Source organism: Cnephaeus nilssonii (assembly GCF_951640355.1).
Source record: "Cnephaeus nilssonii genome assembly, chromosome: 14".
In the NCBI taxonomy this organism is placed as follows: Eukaryota; Metazoa; Chordata; class Mammalia; order Chiroptera; family Vespertilionidae; genus Cnephaeus; species Cnephaeus nilssonii.
In genome coordinates this window covers 73,793,436-73,819,594 of record NC_137085.1, presented here as the reverse complement: position 1 = coordinate 73,819,594, position 26,159 = coordinate 73,793,436, and the positions used below count along the sequence as shown (strand labels likewise).

At 40.8% G+C, this 26,159-nt stretch overlaps 1 protein-coding gene across 1 annotated transcript in view; it reads right to left on the bottom strand.

Moving 5' to 3' along the window:
- ERCC6L2 (ERCC excision repair 6 like 2) overlaps positions 1-25,877 on the bottom strand; it is a gene marked incomplete at its 3' end in the record, with an annotated part of 180,817 nt that extends 154,940 nt beyond the window's left edge. The window contains exons 1-2 of the mRNA XM_079790097.1: positions 25,583-25,877; positions 24,784-24,919 (exon numbers count right to left, since the gene is read on the bottom strand). Of these exons, the coding sequence (XP_079646223.1) occupies positions 24,784-24,823 (40 nt within the window). The 5' untranslated portion in view covers positions 24,824-24,919; positions 25,583-25,877. The remainder of the gene's footprint in view (positions 1-24,783; positions 24,920-25,582) is intronic.
- Positions 25,878-26,159: the final 282 nt, after the last annotated feature.

Here is a 26,159-nt window from a genome sequence, read left to right as displayed (position 1 = left end):
GCATGTAGATGTTCAAGAAAGGTTATGTCAGTTCCTAAGTCTATGACAAGTTGTAAATTTGCCTGAATGTTGAGGGTGGACATTGTTATTATTTTAGATGTTAGTGTAGAGAAGCAGAGATTAGGATGATGGGGGCATCACACATAGTGTGTATCATTAGAAAAAAATCATGCCACCAAGCAAAATAAGCCTACAACCATAACAAAAGTGACTTAAGCAAAGAAAACCCCCATTCTCACTTTTATTTTTTTAACTTATCATCTATACTAATAAAAGGGTAATATGCTAATTAGACCAGGTGATCGGACATCTTCCAGACGTCTGACTTCCTTCCGGACAGTTAGGGGGCAACCAGGCCAGCAGGGAGGCAGTTGTGGGCAACCAGGCTGGAAGGGGGGCAGTTGGGGGCAGCTAGGTCGGCAGGGGGCAGTTGGAGGGTGACCAGGCTGGCGGGGGGGGGGCCATTAGTGGGCAACCAGGCTGGCAGGGGCAGTTGGGGGCAACCAGGTTGGCAGGAGGGCCTTCGGGGGGTGGCAGTTGGAGCCAGGCCAGAAGGGGGGCAGTTGGGAGCGACCAGGCTGGCAGGGGGCAGTTGGGGGGCAACCAGGTCATTAGGGGGGCAGTTAAGGGGCAATCAGGCAGGCAGACAGGCAAACAGTTAGGAGCCATTGGTCCCAGATTGCGAGAGGGATGTCCAACTGCCAATTAAACCGACAGTCGGGATTAGACTTAAACCAGCAGTCTGACATCCCCTGAGGGGTCCCTGATTGGAGAGGGTGTAGGGCAGGCTGAGGGTCCCCCCCATGCGCAAATTTCATGCACCGGGCCTCTAGTTCATTCAAATAAATAGTTATTCTTTTTTATGTATTGAAATATGATTGTCAAATAACATTATATTAATTTCAGGTGTGCAACATAATGACTAGATATTTGTATATATTGAAAAATGCTAACACTAAGTCTAGTTAATGTCCAGCACCATACATAGTTACAAAAATTTCTTTCTTGTGATCTACTCTCTTAGCAACTTTCAAATATACAATACAGTATTATTAACTACTAGAGGCCCAGTGCATGAAAATTCATGCACTGGATGCGGGAGTCCCTCAGCCTGGCCTGCCCCCTCTCACAGTCCCAGAGCCCTCAGGAGTGGGAGGCAACCCAGTGATCAGGGGAAGACGATGCCCCCATCACACCTCTGCTGCTGCCACTGCTGGCAGTGCAAGCCTCGGCCAGCCCTGGTTACCTGCACCTCGGGCCCACCCTGGACAGCTGGGCAGCTGACATCTGAGGCTTGCCTGCACCTCAGGTGTCGGCTGGGCAGCCTACATCTAAGGCTTGCCTGTGCCTCGGGCCGGCCCTAGGCAGCTGGCGGAGCTGAAGGACTGGGCGCTGCCATCTTGTGGCTGTGGGCGTCGCTATCTTTGAGGGCATGGCAGTCAATTAGCATATTCCCTCCTTATTGCCTGTGGGCGCCACCATCTTTGTGAGGGCATGACGGTCAATTAGCATATTCCCTCTTTATTAGATAGGATAGCCACTATGCTGTACATTATTAACTATAGTCATTATGGTTTTCACTTAGGATATTCTTAACGGAAAAAAGAAAAATTGCCACTTCTTTCCACTACTAAGTATTTTAATTATTGTATAATGACTTTTAAGTATTTTGTTTATTATATAGTGGTATGTATACTAGCCTAAGGGAATACAGTACAAATTTTGTCATCTATATTATTCCTTCAGAAACAGATGGTCCTTCTAAGTTGGTCACAGTTTAGTAGAGGAGAAAGGGCTATGTAGACCAAGTACAGTGTGAGAAGTGACATGTACAAAGAGATGCTGCATTTTTTACTGAGACTAATATCTTTCAGGCTCCAGATATGTGTATAAATCAATGATAATTTGCATGATTCCTTTTCAATCTATTTTCTTATAATCCATAGATAGATCATTAAATAGAACTAACTCAGCATAATGTTAAATTCTATTAGATGTCTAAAAACTCCCTATCTATGGAAACAGATTACAAAAAATTACTAATTTTATAAACTCTTAGAAAATTTTTCAGTTCCCTTAATGTGTATTTATTTAGTCACTCATTCATTCAACAAATTTTATTTAGTGCACTTACCATATGCCAGAAACTATTCTAAGCATCAGAGATATATCTATGATACAGAAGGACATGGTCCCTGCCTTCATAAGACTCAAAATCAATAACGTCCAAGTTTGTTAGCTAAAACATAGAGACTGTATAGACCAGCAGTCACCAACCAGTGGTCTGCGGACAACTGGTGGTCCGTGAGGTCTGAAAGGTTGGCAACTGCTGGTTAAAGGAAACCTTTGGATCAGTGGTCACCAACCGGTGGTCCACAGACCACTGGTGGTCCATAAGGTCCAAAAGTTTGGCGACCACTGGTATAGACTGTCCCACAGTTAAATAAGACAGGTTGCTATTATTGGAATAATTTTCATACTTAGATCCATTATACTAAAATTTAAGAATATAAAAAATGAAGAAACTTCCAGAGAGAAACAGCAGATCACTCACAAATAAATAGGTAACGTACTCATTTTAGACACTTCACAAACTTCTGCAAGGCAACTAAATTGTATTTTTTAGTATTGAAAAGAAGAAAAATCTGAAGATAGAATTTTATATTTATCCAAATTGTCATCCTATATAATAAAAGCCTAATATGCTAAGTGTCTGGTCGTCCGGCCTGCTGTTCAACCAATCAATGCATAATATGCTAATGATATGCTAAGGATGCTCAACCATTCACTATGATGTGCACTGACCACCAGGGGGCAGACACTCTGACCGGTAGGTTAGCTTGCTGCTGGCGTCCAGCTGTTCAGGACCGAGCAATATGGGCCGGACACACCCTGGAGCCCTCCTATGGTCCCTCCCCAGCTGGCCAACCTCCCATGTTCCTCCCCAGCCCTGATGGTGCACCGCTGGGATCCCTCAGCCTGGCCTGCACCCTCTCGCAATCTGGAACCCCTCAGGGGATGTTGGAGAGGTGGTTTTGGCCCAATCCCATGGGCCAGGCCGAAGGACCCCACTGGTGCATGAATTTGTGCACCGGGCCTCTAGTTTAAATATAAGAGTGCAATAAAAAATAATCTCAGCCATTTCAGGCCTCAGAAACTTTGGCACACAAAGACTCTCTTTAAAAACAAACAAAATAAGAATTTTCTTGCCTACAATATTAGTAAGAGACTTAATACCCCACTTTTGATAATGGGTAGAACAATTAGACAGAAGATCAAAAAGGAAAGAGTGGACTTGGAAAACACTATAGACAAATGTGACCTAACAGACATATGAGAACCCTCCTTCTAGCCATGGCATAATACAAATTTTCTCAAGCACACAAGGAACATTTTTCAGAATAGACCCTATGTTAGGCCACAAAACAAATCTTAATAAATTTTTAAAGATTGAAATTATACAAAGTATCTTTTAATTAGAGTGTAATGACATGAAACCAACATCAGAAAGGACATAGAAAATTCACAAATTTGTACACATTAAGCAACACACACTTAAATAACCAATAAGTCAAAAGAGAAATTACACTGGAACTTTAAAACATTTTGAGAAAAATTAAAATAACACAACAAAGTTAACTTGTGGGATGCAGCACAAGTTTACTAAGTGGGAAGCTTATAGCTGTAAACACATTAGAAAGAAGAAAGGTCTCAAGTCAACAACCTAATTTAAGGAACTAGTCAAAGAACAAACTAAATCCAAAGACAATAAAAGGAAGAAAATAAAGATTAGAGCAAACCCACAGTCAACATCATACTCAGTGGGCAAAACTAAAAGCATTTCCCTTAAGATAGGAATAAAACGGGTGTCTTCTTTCACCACTCTTATTCAACATGGTACTGGAAGTACTAGGCACAGCAATCAGACAAGAAGAAATAAAAGTCATCCAAATTGGAAAAGAGGAAGTAAAACTCATTTGCAGATGACATGATTTGTATATAGAAATCCTTCAAGACTCCAACAAATAACTACTAGATCTAATAAATGAATTTGGTAAAGTAGCAGTTTACAAAATTAATATTAAAAAACCAATGGCATTTTTTACACCAATAATGAACAATCAGAGAAATTAAGAAAATATCCCCATTTACTATTGCAACAACAACAAAATATAAGGTACCTAGGAATAATTTAATCAAGGAGGTAAAGGACCTGTACTTGGAAAATTATAAGATACTAAAGAAACAAATTGAGGAAGATATAAATAAGAGGAAGCATATACCATATTCATGGATAGGAAAAATTAACAGCACTAAAATATCCATACTACCCAAAGCAATCTACAGACTTGGTGTAATTCCTATTTAAATACCAATGGCATATCTCTCAGATCTAGAAAAAATGTTCCAAAAATGTATATGGAACCACAAAAGAAGAACAGAGTTGGAGGTATCACACTACCTGATATCAAACTATACTACAAGACCATATTAAACAAAACAGCATGGTATTGGCACAAGAACACACATATAGATCAATGGAACAGAATGGAGAGTACAGAAATAAAACCACACTTTTATGGTCAATTAATATTTGACAGAGGAAGCAAGAACATACAATGGGGTAAGTCTCCAATAAATGGTGTTGGGAAAATTGGACAGTTATATGGAAAAAAAAATGAAGTTAGACCACCAAATTACACCATACATGATAATAACCTCAAAATTAATTAAAGACTTAAATGTAAGTCACAAAACCCTAAAAATCCTAGAAGAAAACATAGGCAATAAAATTTCAGGCATTTCTCATAGCAATATTTTTGCAGATGTAGCTCCTACGGCCAGGGAAACAAAGAGAAAAAAAATTCTTTAATGGGACTACAAACTAAAAAGCTTTTGCACAGCAAAGGAAGCCATTCACAAAATGAGAAGGGAACCCACTGAGTAGGATAACATTTGCCAATCAGACATCTGATAAGAGGTTAATTTCCAAAATATATAAAGAACTTATACAACTCAACACCAAGAAGACAACCCAATTAAAAAATGGGCAAAGGACCTGAATAGACACTTCTCCATAGTGGCCAATAGACATATGAAAAAAATGTTCAACGTCACTAATCATCAGAGAGATACAAATTAAAACCACAATAAGCCCAGCCAGTGTGGCACAGAGATTAAGTGTCAACCCATGAACCAAAGGGTTGCTGGTTCTGTTCCCGGTCAGGGCTCATGCCCAGGTTTTGGGCTCGATCTCCAGTAGGGGACGTGTGGGAGGCAGCCAACTGATGTTTCCATCTCACCATCTTTCTCCCTTCCTCTCTCTCTAAGATCAATAAAAACATTTAAAAAACAATAAAATAAAACCACAATAAATGCCACCTCACACCTGACAGAATGGCTACCATCAATAAGTCTACAAACAACAAGTATTGGTCAGGATGTGGAGAAAAAGGAACCTTAGTACACTGTTGATGGGTATGCAGACTGGTGCAGCCACTGTGGAAAACAGTAGGAGTTTCCTCAAAATTCTAAATATGAAACTGCCTTTGACCCAGTGGTCCCACTTATATCCAAAGAAACTCAAAACACTAATTCTAAAGAATATATGCATCTCTATATTCATTGCTGTGTTAGTTAAAATAGCCAACATCTGGAAGCAGCCCAAATGCCCATTAGTAAATGAGTGGATAAAAAAGCTGTGGTACATCTACCCAATGGAATACTAAGCTGTGAAAAAGAAGGAAATCTTACCCTTTGGGACAGCATGGATGGACCTGGAGATTATTATTTTAAGTGAAATAAGCCAGTCAGAGAAAGACAAATACCATATAATCTCAGTTACATGTTTGATGTAATGAACAAACCTTGACAAAATCGAAACAGAGGGATGGATAAATGGAACAGACTGACAGCTGTCAGAAGGGAGGGGGGTTGTGGGGCTGGATGAAAGAAGGTGAAGTGATTAAGCAAACACACACACACACACACACACACACACACACACACACACACGTAATCTCGCAGACAACAGTGTGGTGATAGCCAGAGGGAAAAGGTGGGTGGGGGTGGGGATGGGGGTAGGTGGAGGCGGTCAAAGGAGGGATAAATGGGGATAGGAAAAAGACATTGCTTTGGGCAATGGTTGCACAATGCAGTGTGCAGATGATGTTTTATAAACCAACTAGAGGCCTGGTGCATGGATTCGTGTACCGGTGGGGACCCCTGGTCTGGCCTGCGGGGATCAGTGGACCTCCATGCCACCACAGCCCAGCCTTACCCGCCAGCTCGTTGGGCTCCATTCCACTGTCTGCATTGATCCTGGACAGCACGAAGTAGTGCGCAAAGCAGCAGGTGGTTGGGGAAGAGCCCGAGCCCAGGCTGGGTGCTGTGCCACTGCGCTCATCCCGGCCCCACTGTGCCTGCCGCTGCTGCCGCTTGGGTGTGCAGAGGGAGTGTCCACAGGAGAGTCTCACGCCACTGCAGCAGCACTCACCAGCCTTGATCTCGGTGTCTGGCACTCATTGCTTAGCTGAGCGGCACTCCCACTGTGGGAGTGCACTGACCACCAGGGGTCAGCTCCTGCGTTGAGCATCTGCCCCCTGGTGGTCAATGCATGTCACAGCTACCAGCTGGTCATCCACTCATCCAGTTGCTTAGGCTTTTATATATATACTAGAAACCCGTTGCACGAAGTTTCGTGCAATAGACTTTCACCTGGCTGCCAGCAGCAGTTTTCCGCCAGCACCAGTTTTCCTCTGGCCACCCGCCCATCAGAGCGCCTCCCGCCAGCGCGATCGGCTACCCCGAGAGGAACTCCGATCCGGGAGGCGCTCCGATCGGCAGGTGGCCAGAGGAAAACTGGTGCTGGCGGAAAACTGCTGCCAGCAGCCACACAATCGGCCACCACCAGCGTCTTCCACCGGCCCCATGGGTCCTTCCGCAGCGTTGGCCTAACGGCCAGTGGGAGGAGCGGGAGTCGGGGACTCGCGAGTCCCCGCCCCCCGCTCCTACCGCCAGCCAATCGGCCACCCTGAGTCCCGCCCCCCGCGCCTCCAGCCGGCCCAATCGTGGGCGTAGCGGAGTGATGCAATTTGCATATTGCCTTTTTATTATGTAGGATAGATGTCACCCCAATAAATTCAGTTATAAAGAATAGACTCTTTTTCCTGGAAGTGTACCATTAAATTTAGATATCTCATTTGTCTTCTTTTTCTTTCACTCCGTCACTCTTTTTTTCTGCCTTTCCTCCTTTATTCCTTTTCTCTCCCTTAAATACTAAGAGAATACTATACTCTCTTAAATGGCTTGTATAATATAAGTGAAGAAACTAATCACCATAAGAAAAAAATAAAGTGGCCATTTTTCTACTCCTACACCTATCCATATATATAAAAAGCCAAGGGCCCTCATGACCAAAACAATCAGACAGACAACCGAACAGGCTGTGTGGGGTGATCAGGTTGGCAGGGGGGTTAGTGAGGGATGACCAACTGAACAGCAGGCTGCGTGGGGTGAACAGGCCGGCAGGGGGGGCAGTAAGGGGCAACCAGGTCAGTAGGGGGGCAGTTAGGGGTGACCAGGCTGGTGGGGGGGCAGTTGAGGGTGATCAGGCTGGCAGGCAGAGGCAGTTAGGGGTGATCAGGCCAGCAGCGGGGGGCAGTTAGGGACAACCAGGCTGGCAGGGTGGGCAGTTGGGGGCTACTAGGCCAGAACGGGGGGCAGACCAGGCTGGCGGGGGGGAGGGGGCAGTTAAGGGCGACCAAGCTGGCAGGAAGGGCAGTTGGGGGCGATCAGGCCGGTAGGCAAAGGTGGTTAGGGGTGATCAGGCTGGCAGGCAGGTGAGCGGTTTGGAGCTAGTGGTCCAGGATTGTGAGAGAGATGTCCAACTGCCGGTTTAGGCCTGATCCCAGGATCGGGCCTAAACTGGCAGTCAGACATCCCCTGAAGGGTCCCAGATTGTAGAGGGTGCAGGCTGGGCTGAAGGGACCCTCCCCCCACCCCCCACCCCCGTGCACGAATTTCATGCACCTCTAGTCTATATATATAAGACCCTAATAGGCAAATAGATTTAAGGGCGGAACAACCAAACAACTGGTCACTATGACATGCGCTGACCACCAGGGGGCATGCACAGAACATGGCAGGTGTTAGCAGCAGGTGGCAGAGTGTGGAACATGGCGGGCATTGGCTGTGGCAGATGGTGGAGCAGGTGAGCAGGGGTGCCAGACCAAGGCGGGGCACCGGTTGCTGTAATTGGGGCAAGCCTCTGGTGGTTACTTAAAATTCTTTGCTCCCACGCACTGCAGTCCTGCCCAGTGTTTGCACCTGCTGCTGGTGCTGGCCCTGCGCACACCCACTGCTGGTAACGGAGCTGCCACTCACACCCACTGCTGACACCTGGTGCCGGTCCTGATCGCTCGGCACCATAAGCAGGTGTGAGCAGTGGCTGCTGGCCCCGATTGCCCTTGAGTGCTTCTCCACCTCCCCCTGCTCCTGAGGGGTGATCAGGGCAGCAGCTGCTGCTTGCACCCACTGACGGTGCCAGCCCCGCTTGCACCTGCTGCTGGTGTCGACCCAATCACTCCACGCCATCAGCGGGTGTGAGTGGGGCCGGTGCCATCAGCGCATGGGAGCTGTGGCAGCGGGAGTGGGGCTGCTGGCAGACAGGGAACTGGGCGCCATGGTGGGCGGGGCCGGGTGGGGTACGGAGGATGAGCTGAGACCCACCTCTGAGCCTACCATGGCCCACAGTTCCTTTCAAGGTGCATGAATTCATGCACTGGGCCCTAGTTACATTATAAATTGTCTATAAAGTGCTATTACTTCAAAAACTCACCCTCATCATTAAATAATATGTGCATGGCCCTGACAGTCACTTTTCATATACTTTCTTTTTCTAAATAAAAGGGAAAACTATGCTTGAAGAATTAAAAATATATGTATTAGAACAGATATAAATAAAAATAATTTTTAAAAAGGTAACACCATGGACACAGACAATAGTGTGGTCAAGGCCTGGGGAGGAGCAGGGTGGAGGAGGTCAATGGGAAAAAGGGGGACATCTGTAATACTTTTAACAATAGAATAGATAAGTTTTTTTAAAAGATAAACAAAATTGGCAAACCTTTAGCTATATTGATCAAGGGCAAAAGAGAAAAGACTAGCCCTAAACAGTTTGGCTCAGTGGATAGAGCATCGGCCTGCAGACTGAAGGGTTCCAGGTTCGATTCCGGTCAAGGGCATGTACCTTGGTTGCGGGCACATCCCCAGTAGGGGGCATACAGGAGGCAGCTGATCGATATTTCTCTCTCATCGATGTTTCTATCCCTCTCCCTCTCTGTAAAAAAATCAATAAAATATATATTAAAAAAAGAGAAAAGACTAAAATAACTAAAATCAGAAATGAAAAAGGGGACTTACTACCAATTTTACAGAAATAAAAATAGAAGAGAGTACTATAAACAATTGTATATCAACAAACTGGACAAGATAGATGAAATGGACAAATTCCTACCAAGACCAAAAGAGGAAGAAATAAAAAATCTGAATAGACCTATAACTAGTAAGGAGATTGAATCAGTAATCAAAACTGTTAATAAACAAAATCTCAGAACCAGAGTACTTCACTGGTGAATTCTATCAAATATTTAAAGAAGAATTAATACTAGTCTTTCTCAAACTCTTCCAAAAAAAAATTAAAGAGCAACATTTCTTATTTTATGAGGCCAGCATTACCCTGTTACCAAAGCAAAACAAAGAAAGAAAACTACCAACCAATATTACTTATAAATATTCATGCATAAATTCTCAACAAAATATTAGCAAACCAAATTCAACAGCATGTTAAAAGGGTTATACACCATGACCAAGTGGGATTTATTCCTGGAATGCAATAATGATACAATATACAAAAATCAAGCAATATAGCACCACATGAACATAAAGAAAAAAAAATGATCATCACGATACAGAAAAGGCATTTAATAGAATTCAACACCCTTTCGTGATAAGAACACTCAACAAGCTACGTATCGAAGAAAACTGCCTTAACGTAATAAAGCTCTTTTGTGAAAAACCCACAGCTAACATACTCAATGGTGAAAGATTGAATGCTTTTCCTCTAAGATCAGGAACAAGGCAAGGATGCCTGCTTTCACACTTGTAGTCAGCATAGTGCCAGAAGTCCTAGCCAGAACAATTAGGCAAGAAAAAAAAAAGGCATACAAATTGGAAAGGAAGAAGTAAAATTATCTGTCTGCAGATGATGTGATCTTATATGTAGAAATCTCTAAAGACTCCACAAAAATGGTTATAGAACTAATAAATGAAATCAGCAAAGCAGCAGGATGCAAAGTCAATATGCCAAAATCATTGCATTTTCATTCACTAACAATGAACAATCTGAAAACAACCCAATTCAAAAATGGGCAAAAGACTTTTTATAAGCATTTATTCAAAGACAGTATGTAAATGTTCAATAAGCACATGAAAAGATCACTTAAAAATGACTAATCATTTTAAAAATGTAAGTCAAAATCACAGTGTGTTGGGGAGCACACAAGACTTGGTTGGAAAGTTTGTAAGGAGGACATTCTGAGAAAAAGGGAAGTGTGTGGAAGGCCACCTGCCCTGTTTATCGGAATTCTGACTTAGAGGAGTCCTGAAAGTGGTGCCCCTAATTATTCCTTGATCTTTCCAAACAAGTCTGTGCACGAGCAGACCCTGGGTGTTTACTGGAATCCTTATGATTAATCTTTTGGGTGTCCTTGCTTAAAAGACACTATAAACAAGGTTACTTGCCCTGCTGATTGTATCTAAAAGATGAACTTTATCTTAAACCGCTATTATAATAAAAGCCTAATGAGGCAGGCAATTGAGGCTGTCTGGTTCCTTTAGTCAGGCAGCCCCTTATCCCTCTCTTTCACAGCAAACAGTTTTTGTCGGAGTAATCCATTCATCTTTAGCTCAGGGTCTGCTGGTCAGCCTCGGCAACAATGAAATACAATGGAACCTCATTTCTTGAACTTAATTAGTTCCAGAAGACTGTTCAAAAAGTGATTTGCATGATAACCAAGTTATTTTTTCCCATTAGAAATAATGTAAATTGAATTCATTTGTTCCACACCCTCCTTATATACAGTACATGTATAATGTACAATTTAATCTATAAATACATTTCTTAAATTTATTGAACCACCCCCTACTAGACTTAAATGAATTTTTCACATATCACTGCCTCCAAAATGCTATTACCTGCTGTTTTTCCTTTATTCAATCAACAACAGTTTTTCTACCTATTCAATTGCATGTGATTGTTGTGTGAGCACTTTCACACCCTTAGCAACATGAGCACTTTATGTTTTAAAATTGTGTTAATCATCTATTTTGCTAACAACAAAAGCATTCTCTCCTTTGTTGCCTGAGAGACACTTACAACTGAAGTTTTGGTCAACAACCAAGACATTTTTTTTCTGTGAACAACTTGGTCAAGAACTGAATTGTTTGAGATGGGAGACATTTAAGAAACAAGGTTTGACTGTACCTTACTTCACACCCATTAAGATGTAGCCCTGGCCCAGTTGGTTGGAGCATCACCAAAAGGTTTTGAGTTTGATTCCCAGTCAGGGCACATACCTAGGTTGCAGGGTTCTATCCTGGGTTGGGGCACATACAGGAGGCAACCAATCAATGTTTCTTTCTTTCTCTCTCTCTCTTTTTCACTACCCCCTTTTTCTCCCTCTAAAAATCAATGGAAACATATCCTCAGGGGAGGATTTAAAAAAAAGATGGCTATTAATAAAAACAAAGTGTTAATAAGGATGTGGAGAAACTGGAACCATATACATTGCTTGCAAACATGTAGAAGTAAAATGGTGCAACCAATATGTAGAATGGTATGCCAGTCCTCAAAAACTTAAACATAGAATTATCATCTGGTTCTAAAATTCTAGATTCTATATTAGCATCAATTAGCAATTCTTTGCATGTATATCTATAATAATAAAAGCGTAATATGCAAAGCGACCAAATGGCCAAACAGTGGGACGACCTTCTGGGCGACCTTCCAGACAAAGCCGGGGCTGCGAGGACCGAGGCAGCTGGGGCTGCGAGGTCCTACTCTTGCATGAATTTCGTGCATCGGACCTCTAGTATAAAATAATTAAAAGCAGGGGCTCAAACAAGTATTTGTATATTCACATTCATAGCAACATTATTCACAATAACCAAAAGGTGGAAGCCACCCAATAGATAAACAATATGCAGTATATACATACAATAGAATATTTTTCAGCCTTAAAAAAAGAAAATTTGGACAAGTGTTGTAACATGGACATTATGCTAAGTGAAAAGCCAGACGCAAGAGGATAAATGCTGTATGATTCCATCTATATGAGGTACCTAAAATATCCAACTCTTCAGAGACAGAAAGTAGAATGGTGGTTTCCAGAGTCTGGAGGAAGGAGGGGATGGCGACTTATGGTTTAATGCGTACAGAGTTTCAGAGATGGAGGGTGGTGATGGTTGCACAACAATTCGATTGTACTTAACACTGCTGAACTGTACACTTAAAAAGTTACGTTTGCAAATTTTATTATGCATTATGTGTATTTTACCACAATTAAAAAATAAAGAATAGTTAAAATAGTAAATTTTATGTCATGTATATTTTATCACAATTTTAAAAAATGCAAACACTTTTGGAAGAAGAACTCCAATAAGAAGAGAGAGAAATTCAGTATGCTGTTACAGAGATATGGAAAGTAAGGGTGAACAAATAACTTTTTTTTTTGTATTTGTCTAAAAATGTAAAGAAAGAAAATAGTGGGGAAACAAGGATGAAAAAAAAATGGAGAAAAACACATTTATAACAATCCAAAACTGAAATTCTATGTGAACCAAATTATCTCAGGGAAAATTTGAAAAAAAGATGAGAGAACAAATACTAAATTATTTGTATTGTTTGAGGGAAGATATAGATATTGATGACTTGGGAACTAGCAAAATAAGTTGGGGATAACCCCTTAGAAGAATAAGATTAGAATGTAAATCTCAAACCACAGAATATTTTATTTATTTATTTGGAATAAAGCAAGCGAAAATAGGAAGAGGAAAAGAAACAATAATAAAGGGAAATATGAAATACAGAAACAACATAACAAACAGTAATTACAGTAAATGTAAATGGTACTCATATTGGATTATACAACAAAACCCTAAATGCAAAAATAAGAGACCTTTAAAACAAAAAGATAAAGGTAGAAGTTAAAAACGTTGAAAAATGTACAAAGGAAATACAAATAGCAACAATGAAAAGGACTAGAGTACCAATCAATCTTCACCTTAACAGTTAGCAAAAAGACACAGAAATAGCTCTGGCTGGTTTGGCTCAGTGGATAGAGCATCAGCCTGCGGACTGAAGGATCCTGGGTTCGATTCTGGTCAAGGGCATATGCCCAGGTTTTGAGCTCGATCCCCAGTAGGGGGCGTGCAGGAGGCAGCCAATAAATGATTCTCTCTCATCATTGATGTTTTTGCCTCTCCCTCTCCCTTCCTCTCTGAAACCAATAAAAATATATTTTTAGAAAAGACACAGAAAAAAGACACACACACAGTAACAGGTCAAGAAGGTAAGTCAGGAAATTCAGCAAAGACTGGATACAAGATCAATTTTCCCCCCATATTTTTATTGATTTCAGAGAGGAAGGGAAAGAGAAAGAGAAAGATAGAAATATCAATGATGACACAGAACCATCTATCGGCTGCCTCCTGTATGCCTCCCACTGGGGATTGATCCCACAACCCGGGCGTGTGCCCTTTACCAGAATCAAACCCGGGACCCTTAAGTCATACGTCAACGCTCTCTCCACTGAGCCAAACCAGCCAGGGTGGTACAAGATCAATTTTTAAAAGTCAGTTGCATATCTCTGTACTAGTGATGACCATCTAGAAACATGTCAGGAAATAAGCTATTATACAGAGCAGAAGAACCACTATGAAGTGCCTAGGAATAAACTTTAAAAATAATATGCAAGACCTCTCTGCAAATTTTTAAAAAGCTCATTACAGGACATAAAGTTCTAAATAATAGTTTACCCTTATGGATAAGATAACATTCTAAAACTATCAATCCCCCTCTCCTCAAAGTATGCATAAATTCTATGGGATGGCATCAGAATTGTAACTAGGCGTTTTGAGTACTTCAAATACTTATTTTTAAATGTATATAAAATAATAAAGATCTACAAATAGCTAAATCAACTTTGAAAAACAAGACTAAAAGAGGGGAATTTGCCCTACCAAAACTTAAGATATACAGTAATGCTATAGGAATAAAAAACTGTGGTACTGATGCAAAAACAGAAAAAAGAAGAAATGGAACAGAAGCGAGATCTCAGATGGAAGCCTAAGAAAAGCACAAACTATTTACTATATTCTAAAGGGAAAATTAGCTCGCCATTTTGAGAAAAGTAAAACAGATCCATATCTTATACCATACACACACATACACATGTGACATGTGTGTGCATGTGTGTATGTGTGTAGATAGAGGTATATCTCAGATGAACTGAAGACCTACATATGAATGGTAAAACTATAAATCTTAAGAAGAAAATATAGGTTAACTTTATAATCCTATATTTTAGTGTTGTAGTGAAATACTTCATAAACAAGATAAAAAGCACACATGAGAAGGTAAAAAATTGATGATTCAATTTTATCAAAATTGTTCAATCAAGGTTACTGTAGACAAATTCAAACTTATATGCTAAAATTTGTGTTAGCTGATTTGGCCCAGTCGATAGAGTGTCAACCTGTGGACTGAAGGGTCCTGGGTTCGATTCTGGTTCAATTCCGGTCAAGAGCACATGCCCAGGTTGCGGGCTCAATCCCCAGTAGGGGCGTGCAGGAGGCAGCCAATGATTCTCTCTCATTATTGAGGTTTCTATCCCTCCCTCTCCCTTCCTCTCTGAAATCAATAAAAATATATTTTTTAAAAACCTATATGCTAATTTTAGAATTCACAAGGAAACCTCTGCAATCAATAACAAAAAGTCAGAAAAAAGTAATTGGAAAATGCACAGGCTTTATACAGGCAAATTATGTAAGTGGAAGCCTAAATGGCTAAAGAATATATGAGGAATATTCAAATACATTAAAACTCAGATGAAAGTAATTTAAACAATTTAATGAATTACAACTAGGCATCCATTAGATTAATAAGTGTTAGGAAATCAGTTAAGGTCAAGTATTTGCAAGGATGTAGGAGAACAGGAACTGATGTGTACTGCTGGTAAGAGTAAACTGGTATAGCTAGTAAAATTCCGTGCTTAGTACTACTGAATATACATCTACCCTCCAAACCTGCCAGCCCTTCCCTGGGTATATATAATCTACAGAAATGTTCACACACAGTAATCACTGAAGCACTGTTTGTGGTGATGGGTATTAAAGGAAATCTTTGTGTTAGTCATTGGAGAATGAATGAATAAAGGGTATTGGCAACTTGAAGTAATAACAAACCATAAAGCAACATGAATAGATTTTAAAAACTCAGTGCTCTGTTAAAAAAAATAAAGTAGAACAAAGTCTACTAAAATATAGAACTCCATCTTTTACAAGATTACATATGCATTTCTGTTATACACTGAGTGACCAGATTATTATGATCTCTGAACGCATAATAATCTGGCCACTCAGTGTATATCCTATATAATAAAAGGCTAATATGCAAATTGTCCTCTTGACCAGGAGTTCGGCCAGCAGGCAGGCTGGCCAACTGCCCATGTCCATGTCCCCCCCCCCCTGGCCAGGCTGTCCGGACCCCACCCATACACAAATTCATGCACTGGGCCTCTAATATATATATATATATATATATATATATATATATATATATATATATATATATATATATATGTGTGTGTGTGTGTGTGTGTGTGTGTATACATACACACACACACACACACACACACACTCTGAGTGGCCAGATTATTATGCGTTCAGAGATCATCATAATCTGGCCACTCAGTGTACATCAAATTTAAGTAGCTACCTATGGAGAGGGAGGGGAATGGGAATGGGGAATGAGGAATATCTAAACTAGATGATTTGCTTCAACCATAATGATTGGATAATATGAACTAAGGAATATAATTAATTCAGCTCTGCAATCAATCAAAAATAATAAAATATCATCTCTGTACCTAATGAATGTGCAGTATAATATAGGAAGATGGCAAGGCCTACTTTGCTATGGAGTTAAAAAATACTGAGTGAAATAGGTGAGAGACAGGTATAATTGGAGATAAGCATAATCAGGAAAAAAGCATTCTGGAAAAGATGGCATTTTTAGCTGGCATTGAAAAATAGTTATATTTGGACGTGGAAGTAAAGTGAAACGTTATTTAATAGAAAGTAAACTGAGAAAAGTCAGAAAATGAAAATGGTTCATGTCAAATGTGGAAAAAACAGTGATTAAGTTTTGCTGGAGTATTCGGTGCATGAATGGGAATTAGTGAGAGTTCTCAGAGGACCTTAAAGGCAAGGCTAAAGAGTCCAGCTCATGCGAGGGCAGTAGGAATCCACTGAAGGTTTGTAGCAGGAGAATGACACTGCAAGGTCAGAGGGGTCATTGCTGATGCTCCCAGAGTTCCTGCTGACCTAAGCTGTCACGTCCATTTGATTTGCGGCAATGATTTTAGGGACACAACTAGGGTTCTGATTTCCTCATGCTTCCATTTTACTGAATAATAAAGGACTTAGCAAATTGGAGCTACCTCCAAGAAACAGTGAAACTAAGTCTGGGAAAACCCCTGATGTCTAAAATTAAGCTCTGTGTGTTCTTGGTTTCTTGTTGCTGTTTCAGCTTCATTAAATTTCTGTTCCTGTTTCCACTCTAAGTCATTACGGTCCTTATTTTATGGCTTTAAGTTCATAAGTCCAACAAATTTTTGTACTGTGGGTATAAAAACCCAGCCTTGGGCTAGGCTGACATCAGACAAGCCAGGAGACTAGCAGTGGCTGCATCAGGTCATTGCATTGAGGTAGACCATTAAAGAGCTGACCCAGAGTCCTAAGTGCCAGGGTCGGGAAGAAGGCAGGTCCTTGGGATGGCATGGTAATAATAGCAGGTGAAGGCAAACACTCAAGATCGTAGGGATCTAATTTACAGTAGCCAGGTTATCCTGCCCTGGAGACCTGGTCTCACTGTCTTTATACTCAGTTCTAAAATTCAGCAAGCAACAGAACAGAAAAAGTTCAGCTCAGTTCTCCTGCCTTCTCTCGTCACTCAGTGAATGTGAATATTACTGGATTATTTTTTTCTTTTTGTCCAGTTCCTTCATGCAAAGACTCCTTTGCCAAGAATAGCCCTCAAGTCCCTGATCCCCATTATCTAATTCCCTGGAACTGACCTCTGGTATTTAGATATTTTTGTCCACGTCCTTCTTGTCTGACATTTGAAGATTTCCTGAAGCTTTGCCTCGCTGAAACCCTGACTCCAATAGCAGGTTCACTCTTACCTGAGTCCGTAAAACCAAACCAGATGTTAGTAAGAGGAATTAAGTTTCTGTGACTCAACACTTAGGTACTCGAACAGCAAGGATGCCCAGTGATGTCATGCTCTAACCCTGAGCCCCAGTTTTCACAGCAGATTTTTATCTTGCTCTTTACCTTGCACACTTTGCTCTTTACTTACAAAAGTCCTTGAGTGGCAACATTCTTAGTAACAAGATCCCTCCAGGCAATAATAGCTCAGCCTTGCTCTTGCACTTCACCTCGCCATCTCTTCTGCTGCCCTCTCATGTCCTGAAGCTTTGCCCTTGAACACTGGCTTCCTGGTACGTACATGTCATACTCAGTTTAATGACTGTGCCACAGAGAATTAGTAAGGAAATGCACAATGTTCTTCATTGGGGGAGGGGAAGGGTAGGGCCAAGGGTCCATTAAAAGGGTGATATCATTACTGAGGTCTTAGAAGCTACAAACTGCCAATTTGGGTCAAGAAAAGATCTATTGTTCTACCTTGATTGCATATAAAATTGGGGCTAGAGGGAAAGTGTTTAGTGAACTTCAAAACCAGGAATAAGTGTAATAGTCTACAAGTCATATTTCCAACATCTGCCATTCTATATTCCAGGAAGGTACCCTTCCCTTCCCTCCCACCCCCCACACCATCTTTATAACAGGAAAACAATCCCTGTTTTCAGTCCAAATTGATATTAGGGGGATGTCTCAGCACAAGATAGAGAGCAGGGGTGTGCTATTCCTTCTTAAACCCTTCTATTTTCTGGAAATCTTAAATTCTCACTTCTGATGCCTACCTATATTACTAGCCATCCAATCATAGTTTCCCCGTAGTTCAGACTTTACCAGCCTTCTTGCATACTATCAGTGGAAGACTGAATAGATCACATGTCCAGAGTGAACAACAAATAGATAATAGTCATTTTGAAAGACGATCTTCTTATTCTGCATGACCAATCAAGCAAACTGTTGGAGTCGCCAGGAAAGGGACCATGGATCTTTTATGACCTTACCAGGAATACTACAGTCTTGATGGATACCACATGTATAGGGAGCAGCTACAGGGTTAAGCCTCGGACTGACCTGTTGGCAAAGCCACAAACAAGTCCCAGCTTAGAGGGCACAGCCCTCTTAGCATAATTAAGCTTGACCTTATGACGTTCCCTAGAGCTTATCTGGGTAGCTAATGGGCTGTGAGAGGTGAAGCAAGTGCTGCCAAAACAAGTGAAACTCACAGAACATTGTAACTATGGTGATCACTACCTTGTTTACCTCTGACTATAAAATAAAGGCTCCGCTTGCTGTCAGGATCTTTCTCTGTGGCCTTAGCCAGGCACAGGAGATCCACCTAGACCCAGCTTATTCTCTTTTCTTCAATCCTTTGCCGTCCTCCCTCAGGCTCACCAAACCCTTGGCTGTGCTGGCACGCACACACATGTAGATCACTTATGACTTCTCAGGGAAGGTATGAAGAGGGGAGAAGGTGGGAGATCATTTTCTGGAGGCACCACAAACTGGAACCAATATCTGCTGACCATTGTAACAAGCGATCTTTATATTTGCTAAAATAAATATCAATGTGTTTAACCAGTTTTAATAATGACTTTGGTTTTTAGCAAATACTAAAGAGACAAAACTCATTAGAATAATTTAGAGGAGAGAGAAAAGGTCACAAACAAAAGTCTGGTCCTCAGGTATCCATTGAGCATCTTACTTGGAGAAGGGACCAGGTAGTTTGATAATCATGTACGGGTTCTATAACCTTTCTAACTTCTGCCATACTATCTGCTTCATTATCCTATTTCTCCTCAGAGATCAGGAATAATATTCTTAAAATTAAAAGGGCCTATGTGCTTAATTCAGTGAAGAAGAAAATGAGAAATTAGAGCGATTATGTGGTAATGTGGGCAACAAAATTCCAAGGGCTAGAAAGCAACTCAGCTAGAGAAGAAAGAAGGCTGAGTTCCAGGGTCTCCTTCGAAGACAGAAAGGAAAATCCTAGGAGATAGACTGGGTCAGATACAGTTTTTATGTGACTGCAGTTCAAAGGCTTACATAAGACTTTCTGATGGGGTCAAATACCAGAGGGTAGTATTAGTTCCAAGCCCAAATTAGGTTCTAGTATGTTATAGCTTTTAGATATAATCCTATATAGTAAAAGGCTAATATGCAAATTGACTGAACACTGGAACGACCCATTGCTATGATGCACATTGACCACCAGAGGGCAGATGCTCAACACATGAGCTGCCCCCTGGTGGCCAGTGTGCTCCCACAGGGGGAGCACCACTCAGCCAGAAACCCTGAGCCAGACTCACGGCTGGCAAGAGCAGTGGTGGTGGCAGGAGCCTCTCCCGCCTCTGCAGCAGTGCTAAGGATGTCGGGGGGAGTGGGCCTAAGCCATCAGTCAGACATACCCTGAGGGCTCCCAGACTAAGAGAGGGTGCAGGCTGGGCTAAGGGACCCCCCCCCCCCTTGCGTGCACAAATTTCATACACTGGGCCTCTAGTATATATATATATATATATATATATATATATATATATATATATATATATATATATAAAAGCCTAATATGCAAATTGTCCCCTCGGGAGTTCGACTGGGAGACCAGGAGTTCGCTCACTCGCTATGATGTGCGCTGACCACCAGGGGGGCAGCGCAGAATGAAGGAAGGCTTTTATATATAAAAGCCTAATATGCAAATTGTCCCCTCGGGAGTTCGACTGGGAGACCAGGAGTTCGCTCACTCGCTATGATGTGCGCTGACCACCAGGGGGGCGGCGCAGAATGAAGGAAGGCCCCAGCCAGCAGCTGGAAGGCACCAATCAGCCCTGATAGCTGGCCAGGCCTAGGGACCCTACCCATGCACGAATTTCATGCACCGGGCCTCTAGTATTCAATATAACTCTTGACATTTTGTTTCACATACAGCCTTTTTCTTATCATTCTTTCAATAAACATTTATTAAATATCTATTCTATAGCAGGTATAACTTTAGGTAAATTGGCCAGAAGTTAATTAATTGCAAGCCAGTCTCCTATATAACAATTTAACAAAGGCTTTATTTGTCTAATAATCAATTTGCTGAAATTATCAAAAGTGTATTTTAAGAAATATTCTTCTTGAAAATATTAAATGCATGTATTCATGAGAACATTTCGAGGAATATTCAACTTGTAACAAGTGATGACATAGGCAATCTAGTATTCTAATGACCAATTTCTTCTACTGTAGTCTTTTACTAAGTATTAATTAAGGAATTTATCTTTAGGTTCTTTGTATCTGCTATGCCTTCAGCCTGAACTATTCTTTCCCTAGATACTTTCATGGCTCATGCTCTGAGTTTATTCTGGTCTTGGTTCAAATGCCATTTTGTCATGTACTTTACTGGATGTGTCTGTTTAAAATAGCACCCCCATCACTCATCTAGGGTAGGGACATGGATTCACACGTGACTTTACCAGTGTCACTCCCTTTCCTGGCTGCTCTCCAGGGGCTGGAAAGAAGATCTAGACCACTGATATTCAGTTGGGGGGGGGGGAAGGAAGAGGAGATGTAGATGGGACTTTGTAGCACCTATCACTACCTGATGTTATTTTATGCGTTCATTGTTCATGTCCCCTAAATGATGAGAGCAGTGACTTTTTATTATTGAAGCTCCCTGATATGAGTACAACACACAGAACATGTCTGAACATAGTAAGCACTCAATAAATATCTGTTGAATGAATTAATTGAATATATAAAATAATAATTTCTTCCCAGTGGGCAAATATATTCAAGAAGGATATCAGCTAAAATTAATTTCTAGGAAATTAACTTTTAAAAAATTGATTTTCAGAACCCTGGCCTCCTCTACCAGATAATGTACTTCAAGAGTTTACCAGCTCTCTCTTTAATTCTCAATTTAAATGACTAATTAAATGAACTTTAAAAATCTCCTTTTTTGGGTTTAATCTCCTTCTATACTATAAATGATTCTCAGAGGCATGTTGTATAAGTAACTCAGATTATACATTTTACTATTTCTTTTTATAATTGAATTTATGACTCTCTGGGCCAGAAACACATATGTAAGGCTCATTTTTCCCAAGTATCAAGTTAAAAGGTAAATTTTGAAAAGACTAAAATGTTGCCCTAAAATAAATATTGTGTAAAAATAGTCAAATCGGTCCTAAATAAACATTGAGTTTTCATCTTATTTTAAAAAGAGTTTAAAGAACTAACTTATCAATTATAATATATTTGTAATTAGTTTCTTGTGCAGTCACTCTGAAACCTTTGGACATCCGTTTTTTTCCAATTTTTTTTTTTTATTGATTAAGGTATTACATATGTGTCCATATCACCCCATTGCCCCTCACCTGCACATCAGTCTTACTAATATTTATAGCTTGGGTTAATTACCAGTTCCACAGTTCTTTACAGACTGTCTTAGTTCATGCTACTCATTATACATTTTAGAAGTAGCATACAGATTTCCCTCACACTTAGTTGGTGCAATAAAAATCTGGCTATTTTTATAAATTTCATTCATTTTTAGGTATTCATAAAATGTTATTATTTTAGAAGCAGAAAACTAGCCATCTACAAGTTCTAAGACTTTGCCTATTAGTACTGAAGAGCATATTTAATTAAAAATCACAAGATAATGCTAAGGGGAAAAACAATGGCACACTGACAGAAAAATTATATTTTTAGTGTAGTGTACGCTACTCTAAATAAAAATGTTTGTATTACTTACAAGAATGCAAAGAGGTTGAATATGAATGGCATGAGTCAATTGATAAATGTGTCCTCCATATTTTGCTAAGAAGTCATAAAGTATAGGAGAGAGGTCTTACTTAATGGCACTTACATTTTCTAGAATTAGAAAGACTTTCATTTACTGGATAAGGCCAAGTCTTTTATGTATGCAATGGTAAAAAGCCAAAGTAAGCACCTGTCAGTCAGGACAAATGTTTAAGATGGATCTAAAGGACTAAACTTAAAATCCATAAGAAATACACAGGAGAGATGAACAAGTTAAATGACACTATGAAGAAATAATCAAACACATTTGGAATGTAGGACATTATACAAAACAACTGGCCTGGACACTTTAAAAGTTTAGTGCCAAAGAAAAGGAAATTGTGTATTGACGAGTGGAGAGAGCATTGGTCTAACTTGAAAGAGACTAAAGAGACACCAGAAACCAGCTCTACAATATATTACATAAAATATACTTAGGGGAAAATGAAGAAATGTGTATATGGTTGGGGTTTTAGACAGTGTTATAGAAGCATTGTTAATTTTCTTGGGCGTGTTGATGATACTGTGATTATACAGTCAAATGCCCTGTTCTTAGGAGAGACAGCTGAAATATTTAGGAAAGAGTTTTATGAAGTGTGCAACTTATTTTGAAATGGATTCAGCAGACACATACACACACACACACACACACACACACACACACTTAACATGCACACAAACATATAGGGCAAAATGTTAATAGTTGTTGAATCTAGATAGTAGGTATATAAGTGATATGAATGTTTATTTTTTCCTCCAAATTTTCTCTCTGTCTGAAAATGTTTTCAATAAAATGTTGGATAAAACAAAAATTATTTAAGCATTTATAATAAAAGACAGGTCCTTTTATAATTTTTAGAAAAGGATCTAAAGGAATTTTCTTTATTGAAGATACAGAGCTAAGCTCAAGAATGAACTCTTTACAAAGAATTTCATTAGCCTATCCTATCTAATAAAAGAGTATTATGCAAATTAACCATCACTCTGCTACACCCACAAGCCACGCCCACCAGCCAATCAGGAGTGAGTATGCAAATTAACCCAACCAAGATGGCTGCAGCCACAGAGCGAGCAGGAGGCTTGGGTTTCCCTGGTAATGGAGGAAGCCAAGCTTTCTGCACACCCTGGCCAGCCCAGGCCTCTGCTCAAGGCTACAAAGTTTCAATTATAGAAGATAAATAAATCCCAACAAAAATGGTGGCAGCCACAGAGCTAGAGAGAGCAGGAGACTTGGGTTGCCCCTGGTGATGGAGGAAGCCAAGCTCCCGCAGCCCTGGCCTGCCTTGGCCTCCGCTACAAAGTTTCAATTATAGAAGATAAATAAATCCTAACAAAAATGGCTGTGGCCACAGAGCGAGCAGGAGGCTTGGCTCCGCTCAAGGCTACAAAGTTTCAATTATAGAAGATAAATAAATCCCAGATACCAGGACCTCCGCTTGGGCCGCCGGGGGGTGTGGCCAGCCTGCAAACCACCACAGGCCCCTCGCCCAGGCCACCCCATGCCCCCAGGGAACCCCCACCCTGATCCGGGACAACCTTCAGGACAAACCAGCCGCCCCCTCCGCCCCCCCACCCGTGCACCAGGCTTCTATCCTATCTAATAAAAGAGTAATATGCAAAGTGACCATTACTCCAACACACAAGATGGCTGCCCCCATGTGGACACAAGATGGCTACCACAAGATGGCCAGCAGAGGAGGGCAGTTAGGAGGGACCAGGCCTGCAAGGGAGGGCAGTTGGGGGCGATCAAGCTTGCAGGGGAGGGCAGTTAGGGGTGACCAGGCTGGCAGAGGAGGGAAGTTGGGGGCAACCGGGCCTGCAGGGAAGGGCAGTTGTGGGGGACCCAGCCTGCAGGGGAGGGCAGTTGGGGGCGATCAAGCCTGCAGGGCAGGGCAGTTAGGGGTGACCAGGCCTGCAGGGGAGGGCAGTTAGGGGCAAACAGGCTGGCAGGGGAGCAGTTAGGCATCAATCAGGCTGGCAGGGAATGGTTAGGGGGTGATCAGGCTGGCAGGCAGAAGCGGTTAGGGGCAATCAGGAAGGCAGGCAGGTGAGCAGTTGGGAGCCAGCAGTCCTGGATTGTGAGAGGGATGTCCCAGATTGGGGAGGGTGCAGGCTGGGCTGAGGGATACACACCCTTCCCCCACCCCCCGCCCCGTGCACAAATTTCATGCACTGGGCCTCTAGTTACTAAATAAAATGCTAAGAAAATAATGTAATCATTAAGATGTAGGCAGTTGGCTTTACAATATCAGTTATCTGTGTTTCTCCATATTATGTATGCTCTCAGCATAAATGAGGATGCTAATGTCTTAGAACACTACACAACTTTAAACTCAGATATCAGTATATTTTTAATTATTTTCAATGTGACTTAGTATAAAATCTAACCATCTTAAGCAGAATGACTGAATAAATATTTTACAATTTAGCTAACATAGCATATGAATCAGTTGAATTTACCTGAGTAAGTGTGGATCTCATTGAAATTGTGTCTTGGCATCTCTGTAATACTGTGCTTAGTCAAAACGCTTCCCAGTGGATGTGTCTTTTTTACAACTCAGGTGGGAGAAATAAGCTTAGTAGCAAATTGGTCTACCTGTTAAATATAAAAGTGAAACACTGAGCTGGAGAAATATCTATGTTGTGCAATTATTATAAATTCTCCCTTAATACCTGACATTGACATTTATTGATACAATAGTAAGCAATATGATTAGGAATAAGTTACTTATTTAATTCAGAAGCTTTTGACAAAATGTAATTATATAAATTAAAATAAGGCCTATGTCATGTGCTGTGCCCTAAACTAGCATTGAAAAATTTAAATTTAAATAATTGATATTAATTAATTTTAATTATCCTTGCTTTCACTCTACAATTAATAATGTTACTTTTTTTTCTATTTAGCTTTCTTTTGTTCTAATGCCCTATATACCTTTCACTTCCTTTTGCCTTTTCCCTTCACTTTTTTTTTAATATTTTATTTTTTAAACTGTTATGTTATCCTATGGCTTCCAGCAAGCCATGTGAGCATCAAGTTCTTAGTCATTATCCCTCCATCACATTCTCAAACCCAGTCCATCACTGCAGCTTCATCTTTACTAGAGTTCCCGGGACTGTCAACCCGTTCTCCAGTGCTCGATGATCTAGGTCTGCTCTGAACCCCACAGTGAATAATATACAAGGTTCTTCAAGGCAGTTAGGAAGAGAGGACCTGGACCCCATGGCAATCTAATATTAAATTTAGCGCTCTAGTTACCTTTAGTTGAATGTAGATTTCCACCTTGCATTCAAAAGCCCATCTTTCAGTCAGCTGCATTCAGTGATCTTTTGCTGATGATAACTTCTTAGGAGGAAGGTCTTATTTTTCTGAAAATCTGAAACACTAGAAAAAAGTCTTATTCTTGGATGCCAAGTAAAGAACTCTTTTCAAAAAATCTGTAAAACAAGTCACTGTCTTCTGCTATTTTAAGAGTTAGAACTTGGTAGCAGTAAGCACTTTGCATTAATATAACATTCTAATCTCTTGAAAAGAAAGTTTCCCATTATAGACTTGGTTTGTTGTTATGATTCAGTTAGGCCACCTGAAGGGAAACTTCTACACAGAAACTCATTTCTTCTACTGGAAGATATCAAAAGTAGAAGGTGGGTAGTCATAGTGAGACTGCTTATCACCAGTGAACAGGTCTATTGAGTCATACAAAGAACATTTTACATGGATTTTTAAGAAGTTGAAAAGTTTGCTTCTCTTGATTAGCAATGCAGGGAGGGGAGAAATAAGCATTCAACAACTAAAAGGTAAATATAGTACTCTTTCCTGTAGACTCAGGACATTT